Genomic DNA, 13737 nt, shown 5'->3' with positions numbered 1-13737 from the left:
CCCAAGACTGTGTTCCATGTCTTACCTAGCACTTGGTGTCAAGACTTAACACTGAAAAACGGTCTGACAGTCATGCAGAACCCTCCTGTGCATTTCATCTGGCATCAGACACAAGAGCTACTTTCCTGACACCCAAAGAATGAGTTATTCAACTGAAGTGTATCTCAGAGCTGAGAACAAGAGAGCTATGCGCAGCAGCAGTTGGGAGACACTGCAGACACATGCGGCCACACAGTGTCTGACGAAGCCCTTTGCTTTACTCTCAATAAATACTCAAGTCTCCATGTTTCCCTCTCTCCTGACTGCTGACAAGACTTCAAATAAAGCTAGCAGGCTTGTCATTATATGAGGCCTCCTGACATACATTTGTTTGTTTTCAACAACCTCACAATTGTTATTTTACTCTGCTCTAATTCATTAATAGAATGACTCTATTTAGTGAATTGCCTTACATCCTTTTGGAAAGAGAAGTTAAATGAATAAAAATTACACATATAAGTTTTTCTAAATACTAATGACATTAGGAAAACACCCTGAGACATCTCACACCAGTAAGGTATACCCCTCTGCCTTAAGCTAAAAAGTACAGGAAACACTCAGAAATCAAATACTTACAGAGTGGTATTGTTTGACCCTCTCATAGTGAACAGCCTTTCGAGAGCATGTGCGGCATAAGTGTGGACGACAATACTCTCAGCCTCCAGGTGACTGATCAAGAGGGGAATAGAGACTAGGAGGTGCTCTTTTGGTACCTGAAAAACATTACCATATCTTCTAAATCCAATGTTACTTTTTAGAAAAAGAAATGGAAAACCACTGCGTTGACATTAATAACCAGGCCCACAGCTCCCCCCTGCTGTGCTGTGACAGGCTGTATTGTTGATAGAGTGAGGTCTGCACGGCTGTGTTCCCAAGCACGGTTTATTAGGAAGTATTTACTCATGTGTATGAGTGTGTGCTCTGTGCATTCAGGGCCTGCGGTCAGATCCTCTGGAGCTGGAGTAGAGACAGGTATGAGCCCCTTCTCTAGCCATTAACTCCACTGTCGCCCCCCATTCTTTTCTGAACTCCTGGCATGATGAAGGCAGAATCTTAAAACAAGTAAGCACACCAAAATATTGAAAAACAGCTTTCTACAATTTTAAGAACCATACTTTAAAATAATTCAAAGTTATTTTACATATGGTAGTTCAAATTGTGTTTGAGCACGTGGAGGAGAGCTCACACCTTGCAGGAGGCACCGCTCTTCTATGTGGATTTTCAAAACTGAATTCTGGTTCCCAGCCTTGGCCACAGATGCCTTTACCAGCTGAGTCATCCTGCTGGAGCCACACTGGAAGTATTTAACTAGGTTATCGCCAAGGGTGTGAATACCCAGAGAGGGACTGGAAAGACGGCTCGGAGGTTAAGACACTGATCTTTCGGAGGACCCAGGTCCAATCTCCAGCAAACACATGGTGGCTCACAACCATCTGTAACACCAGTACCAGGGAATCTGATGCCCCCTGATGACAGGCAAGGGCACCAGGCACACATGTGGACTACATGTGCATTGTAAGCAAAACTCTCACACACATAACAAACTTAAAACATCCTTGTACTTCCAAGTTAGGATAAATTAAGGAAGTAAGTATAAATAGAACATCACTAATGTTACATTAAGAGGAGTATAGCGGTGCATATTTTTAATTCCTGGAAGGAGTATCTGAAATGTTAGGCCGACCTGGTCTCATAGTGAGTCCCAAGCCAGTCTAGGCAAACTGTAGGACACTGTTGTGAAGACAATGCAAAGCCCAAATCAAAAGAAAGAATTATCCTACAGTGATTTATTTCCTTTTCAATTTTCCCCCAGAAGAACCAGTAACACTTCATTGGTGATAACCCTGGGGCCATTTGGTGGTCTAGTCTAAGTTGCGGTTTTCCTTTGAGACAGGACATCCTCAAGTGGCCTTGCTTACGGAGGCCACCCTGCTTTTGCCTCTCAGACTCCCGAATCCCGGGAGTACATGTATAGGCAGCCATAGCCGGCTGCAGACAGTGGTCTTTAAATTTCCACCTTTCACAGGGGCTAGCCAGGTCTAGGCAGGAAATGTAGAAGATGAATCTGGAACATCTTATCATTTGAGAAAAACTAGCAATGACTTTAGACTCTATATAAAGTAGACACAGAAGCAATATGCCAGAGGCCTGTTAGCCAAAAATAGGCAGCTAAACCATCCTAAAGCCTGTATGAGTAAGATAACTACAAGAATGTTTTCTATAGAAACTGACAACTATATTATCTCCTGACAACATTGTAGCAATGTTAAAATACAGTAAAAATCATGAGGTGTGTATTTTGTAAGTAAACCTAAGAATATGCAAAATATTAAAATGTTATAAAAAGAAGAGATGATGGTGAGCTTTTCTTTTTTTCTTTTTTTTTTTTTGGTTTTTCGAGACAGGGTTTCTCTGTGTAGCTCTGGCTGTCCTGAACTCACTCTGTAGACCAGGCTGGCCTTGAACTCAGAAATCCACCTGCCTCTGCCTCCCAAGTGCTGGGATTAAAGGCGTGCACCACCACGCCCGGCGACCATGCTATTTCTAAAAGTGGACAGCTGTCATTGAGTGCTTGGATAATAACACAAATAATAATAGAAAACATAAGTAATATGACAAAGTATATCCATGATGCATTTTTCCTCTCTTGGGAGAAATCAAGTGGTCAGCTCCAACAAGATGGAAATACAGATGCTTGCGGCCATGCCTGATGTTCGCTCCGCCCACATGTCAGGAGAGGACCACTCCAGCCATTTGTCTTCTGACCTCTGTACTTATGCTGTGGCATACCCATTTATCCCATATACATGTATTAATTCAAGCTAGACTAGAGGATCAAGACACTACCGTGAGGATACACTGAGCCAGAAGCAGTGTGCAATGCCGCACTTTTTTAATGAACTGTCCTAACTGTAAGGCGAGCAGAGCTCACTCCAGTATGAAGAAGAACACACCAGACAGGTGAACTAAAGCAACCTGTGGAGAGTTCGGATCAGTCTTTAATATAACTAGGGAAGAACACAAGATACAAAGAGGACTACATGGATCAACACATCAGGATGATTCCCTAGCATGTTTGAGTCCATGGGTTCAGTTCCCAGGACAAGGGAAAAAAAGATAACTAAGGGAAATGAAGCGTCACCTGGAATCCCAGGTTACTAAGGAAGGTTTTTGGCTAGATGTAGATATACAATATTGATTGCACAGTAGACTTAAGAAGCTGCTACACAAAACAAACTCAAGGTGGGGACAGGGGGAAAGCACTACTTACTTGATTCCTAAAAATCATAATATATTTGATACCATCAGCTTTAAGCACAGGAAACTCATTCACTGAAAAAAAACAAAAAAACAAAAAACAAAAACCACAATTACTTAAGATCTGAAGATTACTGACAAATCAGACATCGGAGCTTAAACAAGCTACTCCTGGTCAGGTGACCAGAGTTAACTGATGTGCATGAATGTCAATGTCCCAACAATTAAGCTGTCTAAACTCAATTCACTCAGCTGCCATTTGCTTTCAATTCGTCTTGTGAAAGGAAAGCAAGTTAGTGATGGTAAAATACTGGCCAGCTAATACTAATTATAAAGCCAGCGAATGACACAGAAGCTCATTACAATACTGCTGACCCTTGTGTGCAGTTAAAGGGACGCTCCATCATGTCTGGCTACATACGAACCTACAAAAATTGTTAAAACAATTATTTCACTTTATATCAGCCTGCTCACAAAATTGAAAAGTGCCTTACCAATCTCACATCCTTTCAAACTACATTTGATTTCCTTGTTTTTGGAAACAGAATCTCATCTATGTCCATGTGGCCTGGAACTTGTCAGGTTTCAGTCTCTGAACTATTATTACCGCCTCAGCTTTAAAATGCTGGGATTACAGACATACCCTACCTCATCTGCATGAGAACTTTTATTTATTTATTTTTTAATTAATTTATTTATTTATTATATGTAAGTACACTGTAGCTGTCCTCAGACACTCCAGAAGAGGGAGTCAGATCTCGTTATGGATGGTTGTGAGCCACCATGTGGTTGCTGGGATTTGAACTCCTGACCTTCAGAAGAGCAGTCGGGTGCTCTTACCCACTGAGCCATCTCACCAGCCCGAGAACTTTTATTTTTACCAATAAGTTAATTCCTTGCTTTTTTTGAGACAAGGTCTCCTCATTATGTAGCTGTAGCTGTCGACATCAGACTGATGTCTACAACAGATATCTGCATTATGGGTGTTGGGATTGAAAAGTATGTGTCACTATGACTGGCTAAAATTTAACATGTTTGAGTGTTCTGCATTTAAATGTGTGCTGGGATTAAAGGTGTTCACCACCATACCTAACCTGAAACTTCTATTTTAATGTTTTTCACACAGGAAAGAAAATAAGGTACATCAGGGCTAACAAAGCTGACCATGGTTCTGTCTCCTTATTTTTAGTTTCTTGTAATAAAAAATGTATTCTTGGCCAGGCAGTGGTGGCGCACACTTCTAATTCTAGCACTTGGGAGGCAGAGGCAGGTGGGTCTCTTTGAGTTCAAGGCTAGTATGGCCTACAGAACAAGTTCTAGGACAGGAAGGAAACCATTTGGAAAAGCCAAAAAGAAAGAAACAAACAAAAACATACTCTTTGTCAAGTTAGTTTTACAGGCAGACAGAAGCTAGAGGGACCACGTAGTAATTGCCAATAACATGAACAACATACAGAGAGATTGACTTCTATGTTACTACTGCAAAAAGTGAAAGTATAACATTGTAAGTTACAAAAAAGAAACAAATTCACAACACTCACCATTATTTGATTTTAAATCAGGAAGTATGTGATTCACGAAAAATTCAGTTAGGTTTACAAGTTCATTGGCTTGCGTGATTCCATGCTGAAAGGAAATATATAACAGTAAAATAACATAGTATCAGAAATAGAAGCAATTTTAGAAAACCACATCAAAGCCCGATTAGAACACTTTATCAGATAAATCCTGTTTTCATTTCATGAGATTGAATGTTTGCCTTCATGTGTGTCAGGTGCTGAGAAAGCCAGAAGAGGTTGTCTAGCTCCATGCAAGTTACAGATGGCTGTGACCCAGCATGTGGGTGCTGGATCTGAACCCGGTCTTCTAGAGGAACAGCCAGCGCTCGTAACCACTAGGCCATCTCATCTCTCCGTCCAGTTTTTCCTCCTTTTTTTGCTTTTTTAAACCAGGCTCTCCCTATGTGCCCTGGCTAGTCTTCAGTTCAAAATTCTCCTCCAGCCCAGAGGCTACACACAACCTCCTAAGCAAAGCAGCTAAGTTAATGTTCTACACAAGTCTCTGCATGAATCAAGAGGTAAGCCAGCACTCGGCCCGTCTACAGAAGCACTGTGAAGAGTGTATTAGCTCAACAGACTGCGGTAGAAGAAACACATCCTTTCTTTGAGTCCTGTGGCTGCCAATGTGTTTCAGAAACAAAACCCCCAAGAAAAGATGTACCTTCTGTGTCTGGGCTTTTGATGCCAAAGATGTGACAAGGTAAATAGCTGCATCTTTGTGTTTCCAGTTGACAGACGGGTTTTTTGCATACTCCTGGAGCATGGAATTAACATAACCAGAGAAGATTCCTGTCACAGGACCTTCAAAAAATTTGCATAATCCTCGTACAAGATCACAAGCAGCCCTGCGTCTAGTATCAATATCTATAAAACCGAAAGAAAATGTATCTTGGAAAAAAGAAACAACCAGTCCAGAAACTATCAGCAACACAATAAAAAAAAACCTATTTTTTTCTCTAAGAAACACAAAATGAGAATGAGGCTAAAGTGGTCATAATATCATAAATCCTACAGAGAATATTTTGACAAGACAGAGGATTAACACTATTTTTGTTTTTTGTTTTTGTTTTTTTTCCGAGACAGAGTTTCTATGTGCACCCCTGGCTGTCCTCGAACTCAAGAAATCCGCCTGCCTCCGCCTCCCAAGTGCTGGGATTAAAGGTGTGCGCCACCACTACCTGGCGCTTTGTTTTGTTTTTTAACAGGGAATAGTAAGGACTGATAGATGAGCTGTGTCCAGAGTCTCTAAGGATTGAGTGATCTGAGACAGGATACCAACCATCCAGCCTAGCTGGGGATGGTGCTGAACTTTGCTGCCCATGGTGTGCTCACACGGGTGTTCTGTGCATGCACAGGTATTCTGAGGCCAGAAGTCAATGTGAGCATCTTCTTTAATCCCTTTACGCTTTAAAAAAGCTTTGTGTGTAGTGTGTATATGTGAGTGTGAGAGAGGAAGGAGATTTGGGGTGTGAGGGGTCTAACCGACAAAGGGGTAGGGTTAGAGAAGGAAAACATTGCTAATAAAAGCTGAAACTACACTCTTCAGCACTTCTCACATTTACTAGAAAGAAAAAGCTTTATAACTGGCTTGCTAGGCGACTTTAACTTAAAACCCAAATACATACCAGAGCCTTCCAAATCCCTCCGTATGTACTCCTCAGAATTATCTTCAAAAGCTTCTTCATCAGCAGCTACGGAGAAAGTTGGGAATTTAACACAGCCTCCGGAGAACACGAGCTGCAAATTCTACACCCAAGCAAGCACAACTGCTTTGTTTTACAAGCCAAGTCGTCTTTCACTGTGACTGCAGCAGTAAAGTCAGAGTAAACATTAAAACAAAACCTAACTATATTCACTATAATTTGATAAATCACTTTGGTAATAAAAACAAGTAGGGAAGACATTATCAGAATAAAATGTGGCAGGGGGCTGGCGAGATGGCTCAGGGGGCAAGAACACTGACTACTCTTCCAAAGGTCCTGAGTTCAAACCCCAGCAACCACATCTGACGCCCTCTTCTGGTGTGTCTGAAGTCAGCTACAGTGTACTTATGTATAATAATAAATAAATGCTTGGTCTGGAGCCGACCGGTTGACCAGAGTGAGCAGAGGCCCTAAAATTCAATTCCTGACAACTACATGAAGGCTTACAACCACCTGTAGAGCTACAGTGTACTCACATACATAATATATGTATGTGCGTGTGCATGTGTGTGTGTATACATATATATGTATAAAATGTGGCTTAAAAACTCACAAATAAAACAAATGCCATATGACATTATCCTTGGTTTCCTTGCTCTGCTGCAGCTGACCCTGGCAGGTGATAGACAACACTGCCTAATTAAGAAGCAAAAACATGGGCTCTCCACTCTCAACAGACGTGACAGGGTCAAGCTTCAAGTTAACAGATTTAAAAACACTTTACCTTAGTGAAGCATTAAAAATAGTTACAATACTAAAACAATTTCATGAATTTGAGACTCTATTTCTCAATATTTTTATAAAAGAAAACCCACAACACACACATGCACACACAATCATTTCACAGATGTTACATTGTCTACCTTTGAGAAACCAGCAATAAATGAGAGGACACAAGTTTTATTTGGTAGTTTAAAAAAATTAAATCTTATAATCAAAAGATTATAATAATAATCTTATTAAATTAAATCTTATTAAGTTGATGTTAAGCACCTTTAAAGCAAGAGAAGGAGTGTAGAGCCAAGTTGCGGACTTAGGACATCTCCACAGCTTGTCCACTTTAAAGAACAGCCCCCCAACCCCTTCCACTTTGCCATAATTACCTCTAAATTCCATGTTAGGCACAATAACTTTTTCACAGATACTTGTCAGCGTGTTCTGGTCCTCAAACAGATTCTTATAATGTGGCCTTTCACAAACTGAAGCCAGAAACTGAATTGCATTGCTAACCAACTGAAACAAAACAAAAAAAGAATATATTTAAAAGCAACACTAATTTATTTCTTGTTTGAAATAAACAAGTAAAGAATATGACATCTCTCCCCCTCATCTTACCAAGTCATATTTAACTTCTCGCCCTGTTGTAACGAGTAAGTTCCAGATAGCTGTGACAAAGCGAGGGAGGTACCGCTGAAACTCTTCGTCATATTTCTGTGCATAGAGAGCGGCATTATCACAGATCTGAGACTTTAAAAGCTCCAGTAAGCCTGCTTCCTCTTCATCCTTACATGAGAGAAAAGACAAAACTCAAAACAGGCATACACCACCAAGACTGGCACAAAATAATTCTTGAGGAAAGAAAAAGACTGGCGATAGTTTAAATACTTACATCAGTCTGCAAGAGCTTATTATCCAGTGTCAGGAGGGTATGAAAATTGTTCATCCAAGTTTCCATATTATCTTCAAAGAATTCAGGGAGATCCTGAAGAATAACCATGGAGTTGAGACTTTTGATTAAAATGAATAGATTAACACATTTCCCAACTATGGCAAACGTTTGCTCAAGTCCAAACTTTAGTCTGAAAATTCTACTTCAGCTGCAACTGTAGCAGTTGAATCATCGGCCTAGTAAGTCTGCTGTCTGTACTGTACGCACATGCCTCTGAAATCCCGTCACTGTTCAAAGTACCTAAATCTGGTCCCTAGCGCCTACATGGTGGCTCAGTGTTACTTGTAACTTCACCCACTTCTGGTCTCCACGGGTCGCCATAGACACATATATGGCACACGTTCACACAAATTTATTTTTTAAATTAAAAAAAAAAAAATTAAAAATTACATTAACTATGAATTTTTGTCTCTGTGTGCATGTGTTCACACTTGTGTCATCTGGGAACTAACTTTCTCCTTCCACGGTGTGCATCCTGGGGTCAAATTCCAAGGAGCACTTACAAATGCTGATCTAGCTAGGTGGTGGTGGCACACACCTTTAATCCCAGGACTTGGAAGGAAGCTGAGTTCGAGGCCAGCCTGGTCTACAAAGTGAGTTCCAGGACAGCCAGGGCTACACAGAGAAACCCTGTCTTGAAAAACCAAAACCAAAACCAAAAAAAAAAAAAAAAAAAAGAATAGAGAGGAGCAAAATCCCTACAAAACAAACCATGAAAAAGGATTTATTTCCTTCCAAAACCAATGCTGGGGAAAGCAGCCTTGTCAGGTGGATTTAAAGAGATTTACACAGATCTAAAGAAGAGACGGGAAACTTACCTGAAAGTTCAAACTATAGAACAATTTTGAGATCAAAATCAAGGAAGAAAAAAGAATCCTCAGGGCAGAGGCGTCATTTGCATGGGTACTGCACAGTTCAATGGTGGCCTTGGGAAGAAGTTTAGGAACGTGGTTTTAGTTTAACATAAAGCCAGCATCTGGAACCCAGTGAAATAGCTTTATACTATGCTGAGACAACTTGTATTTCTTCTCCAAAGGAGGCCTTTAAACAGTAGCATTTGTTCATGTAAGTGATTCTGAAAACTAAGGCTGTGTATTTTAGTCTGTCTGTAACCCATATTTAACACCGACTCTTTCCACCCCCTGTGTGCACACATATAAATAATAAATAAACGAGTTTGAACATGCTCTCATTAAGAAATTCCTCTACTGCCACTGGGCACTGGGCCTTTAATCCTAGCATTGTGAGGCAGAAAAAGGGAGTCTGGTCTGCAGAGAAATGTCCAGAACAGCGCGGGCTACATGAAGAAACGCTTCAAAAGACAAAACAAAAATGAAAAGAAAGGAAAAGAGAGGGAAAAACAATTCCTCTACCATTTGTCACTATCCTAGCAGTCCCAACAGTTTTATCTACACATTGTTCTGCATGCTTCGACTTTTGAGTCAGAGATTCTAAGGAAGTAGTACAAGGCCGTACAGGAATGGTTCGGGAGCCAGAGATCTGAAGAAACCTAGACTCTTACTCACAAGGACTATTTCTTACTCTCCTAGTGAGTTACAGCTGCTTGTGGTCAGGCAAGCATATGCTCCAAGTGCATGCAAGAGGATCCAAAGTTCAAAAGAAGCCTGAACTACCTAGGAAGAGCAAATCACACACAAAAATCTGCAGGAGGGTGGGGTTGGAGCAGGAATGACATACTTGATGGCAAGCATTTCATCTCCAGCAACACATAAACGCGTTGTGGGTAAGGCACGCATATAATCAGCTACTTGGAAGATGAAGACGGGATCATCACAAGTTCAGGGCCATCACTGGTTACAGAATAAATTCAAGGCTAGCCTAGCTCTACAAGACTATCCTAAAATAAATCAACAAAAGCTAGGTGTAGCATACCTCACACAATTAATACCAGGACTCAGAGTACAGGGGTCACTGAGTTTGAGGCTAATTTGATGTACATGCTAAGTTCTAGGCCTAACAGAGCTATATAGGGAAATCCTAAGAGAGAGAAAAAAAATGTGGTGGCACCTAACTTTAATTCCTAAACTCAAAGGCTGATGGATCTATTTGAGTCTGAGGCCAGCTTGGCCTGTATAACAAGTTTTAGGCTATCCAGAGCTACACTGAGTAGAAGGCTAGGAGATGATTCAGTGGTTAAGAGCACTACAGTGGATAAGAATCTACAGGGAATCCAACAGGCTTACACACATGGTGCATATTCATTCATGCAGGCAGGGAAAATATTCATATACATGAAATAAAATAACTAAATAATTCTGATCTCTGCCAGGCCCAGTGTGCAAATATAAGTAGCAAATGACAGAATTTTTTTATGTTAATCCCTGATGGGCAATCATGGCTTGCACATCTTTAATAGCAGCACTCAGGAGGCAGAGGCAGGCAGATCTCTGAGTTCAAGGCTAGCCTGGCCTACAAAATGAATTTCAGGACTGCCAAGGCTCCACACAGAAACCCTGTCTCAAAAAAACAAAACAAAACAAAACAAAAACAAAAGGGCTAGAGAGATGGCTCAAGCAGTTAAGGACACTGACTGTTCTTCTAAAGGTCCTGAGTTCAATTCCCAACAACCACATGGTGGCTCAAGGCTATCTGTAATGAGATCTGATGCCCTCTTCTGATGTGTCTGAAGACAGTTACAGTATACTCATATACATAAAATAAATAAATCTTTAAAAAAACAAACAAACAAAAAAAACAAAAAAAAAAAAACCCCAACAACAAAAAGAACCAAACCTGCCCCCAAACCCAAAATAACAAAAAGCCACAAACAGAGCACACTTTCTGCACTTTGCACACTCCTACTATGGAAGCAACTGCTACTTGATTTATTCTGGAATTTAGAATGAAAAATACACACTAAGGTTTTTCTCACCTTGAGGTTTGGTCTGTGCTATGTAATACAATGCTAAGTTCCAGGCCTACCAGTGAATTCTCCTTCACCAGCTTTTGTTGTGCAGCCTTGCTCCTTAGTTCAGAACTACTGGGTGAATAAAGATGCCTACAAACTACAGCAGGGGAGAAGAGAGATAGGCAGGGCCTCGGTTCCCAGAATTGGGGCTGGAGGCAGAGAACCAAGAAAAGGTGGAGAGAGAAGATGTCACAGGGAAGGGCTGGCCAATTGGGAGTATGAGGGGCCTAGACCAAACACAGCCTAGTGAATTGTAATTGGGGTTACTGATAGGGAAGTAGATACTAATAGCTTAGAGGGTTGATATTTGCCGAGTTCTAGTGCTGTTAAGGTTTATTATAAATGCAAAGGTTTTGTGTGTCTTTTATCTGGGAAATGAATGATCAAAGGCAGAGTAGACACCCCCAATTAATATTAATACTCCTGCCTCTGCTGCCCATAAGTTGGGACTACAGACATGTGAACTACATCAGCCTCGAAGACTTTTAATTAGCATTGTTAGAAAATAAAAATCTTTCCCAATTGAAAATTAGAAAACTAATTACATTGTTTTAATTTTTGAAAAATGTTATTCTTCCCATAAAAAACCCTTGTCTAAGCTCTCTATCTAAATACTAAGTATTACACAACTACCCTCTTTGCAAGTGGGAAATGAAAAGCCTTCCGCCATCGCAGGGAGTGAGACGTCAGCCCTGTTCCCATTTTACTAACTGCATTTGTATGATCTTGTTCATTAAGAAAAGGAGGGGAGGTTAAATTTTCTTTAACTTTATATGATTTTTATAAACACCAAGAACATCCTAAAGAAAGTAGCCTGTGTACTTTATAAGTATGTAATTGATTAAAATCTACATGTAGACAAAAATGTCACTCTCTCTTTAGAGACACCCGTTCACTTACTTGGGTGAAATGGTAGGACACTTGAGTTTTGTTTTAAAATATTCTTATAAAAATAAGGAAGCAGACTAACAAAATTTTAGTAACTTAAGACTAACCGGCCAGGCAGTGGTGGCTCATGCCTTTAATCCCAGCACTTGGGAGGCAGAGGCAGGCGGATTTCTGAGTTCAAGGCCAGCCTGATCTACAGAGTGAGTTCTAGGACAGCCAGGGTTACACAGAGACCCTGTCTCGAAAAACAAACAAACAAACAACAAAAAAAGAAAAAAGACTTGTACAACCAGGAAACTCACTCCTCAGTGTGTCCACGTCTGCACAGGGTTGCAATTCTTCTCAAAGAAATGCTACACTATCTAACAAGTTTTAAAAAAAGATCTCAAGAGGCTGCAGAGATGACTCTGACTGCTCTTCCGAAGGCCCTGAGTTCAAATCCCAGCAAACACGTGGTGGCTCACAACCATCTGTAATGAAATCTGACGCCCTCCTCTGGAGTGTCTGAAGACAGCTACATATAATTAAATAAACAAATCTTTTTTTTTAATCTCAAAATTTACACACATATTTAAGAAACGTAAAATACAAGGTGATTTTCAAGACATACCATACCTTGAATAGATTAGTCAAAGGCAAAGCAAAGGCATCCAAGACAAGTTTAATTTCAGTCCACAGCTCATTTGACTTGAACTCATGCCGGTATCTAGGAAATGGAGAAGTATAAGTTCAGCTTTGTTGTTCAAGAACAGAAGACTAGGGGCTGGTGAGGTGGCTCAGTGGTTAAGAGCACCGACTGCTCTTCTGAAGGTCCTGAGTTTAAATCTCAGCAACCACATGGTGGCTCACAACCATCCGTAATGAGATCTGACGCCCTCTTCTGGTGCATCTGAAGACAGCTACAGTGTACTACTACTACTAATAAATAAATCTTAAAAAAAAAAAACATTTTAAGAACAGATGACTAGACACCTTCAACCAGAGGCTTCTGAAGGCAAAGCATGAAGGACAATTTCATCAGCACACAGAAACCAGGGCAGTGTGAGATGAGTGTCCTTGCAAGAGAAGCAAACAATGGTACCAAGATGTGCATACTCAAGACTAACAAGTTACACAGCAGAAATGTACACTATTGTAGAATGAACTTATCGACTAGTACCTCTTAAATAGTGAGTGCGCTGTACGAAGGACTCCATTAATGACGTGAAAATCTCCACTCTGAAAGCGATTCACCATTTCTGTCAACAAGTCAGGCCATTTCTGAGGGAAATCTTCTCTGCCAATGATGCTAATAGCATCACTCAGCTAGGGAAGGAATGGGCTAATGAGCAGACAGCCACAAGGAGGAGCACCCACTCCCCAGGCCCAGCCCAGAGGCAGGGCCGTACCTGCTTCTGAATCTGCTCTGGACTGCTCAGCATCAGATGCACTATGTTGGCTTTAATAGCTACTCGATCAGCTTCGCAAATTTTGTTTGGTTCATCTTCAACCTAAGAGCAAAAAAATCAACAAGCAAGTGACACAGGATCCACTTTCACATCCACTGGCCTTACCGATAGAACACAACTAATGTTATTATCTCAGGTTTCCAAGGAAAATGGAGAAACGTGTCTGCTCTTCAGTTTCCTCTTTCAAGATTAGTTACAGATTCTCTCTCTCTCTCATTTTTTAAGTTTTACAAGACAGCCCCCC

General features: G+C 40.7%; 1 protein-coding gene across 2 annotated transcripts in view; it reads right to left on the bottom strand.

Moving 5' to 3' along the window:
* Cse1l (chromosome segregation 1-like (S. cerevisiae)) overlaps positions 1 to 13737 on the bottom strand; it is a 40349-nt gene that overhangs the window by 10885 nt on the left and 15727 nt on the right. For both annotated transcript variants that reach the window (XR_866207.3, NM_023565.3), the window contains exons 4-15: positions 13434 to 13535; positions 13205 to 13350; positions 12661 to 12751; positions 9047 to 9154; positions 8169 to 8261; positions 7895 to 8062; positions 7663 to 7792; positions 6482 to 6547; positions 5518 to 5720; positions 4839 to 4923; positions 3311 to 3372; positions 616 to 752 (exon numbers count right to left, since the gene is read on the bottom strand). Coding sequence is in view for 1 of the 2 variants with exons in the window: in NM_023565.3 (NP_076054.1) it covers positions 616 to 752; positions 3311 to 3372; positions 4839 to 4923; positions 5518 to 5720; positions 6482 to 6547; positions 7663 to 7792; positions 7895 to 8062; positions 8169 to 8261; positions 9047 to 9154; positions 12661 to 12751; positions 13205 to 13350; positions 13434 to 13535 (1391 nt within the window). In the remaining variant the exon portion in view is untranslated. The remainder of the gene's footprint in view (positions 1 to 615; positions 753 to 3310; positions 3373 to 4838; positions 4924 to 5517; positions 5721 to 6481; positions 6548 to 7662; positions 7793 to 7894; positions 8063 to 8168; positions 8262 to 9046; positions 9155 to 12660; positions 12752 to 13204; positions 13351 to 13433; positions 13536 to 13737) is intronic.

Source organism: Mus musculus, chromosome 2, assembly GCF_000001635.26.
Source record: "Mus musculus strain C57BL/6J chromosome 2, GRCm38.p6 C57BL/6J".
Lineage (NCBI taxonomy): Eukaryota > Metazoa > Chordata > Mammalia > Rodentia > Muridae > Mus > Mus musculus.
This window is presented reverse-complemented; position numbering and strand designations above follow the sequence as displayed.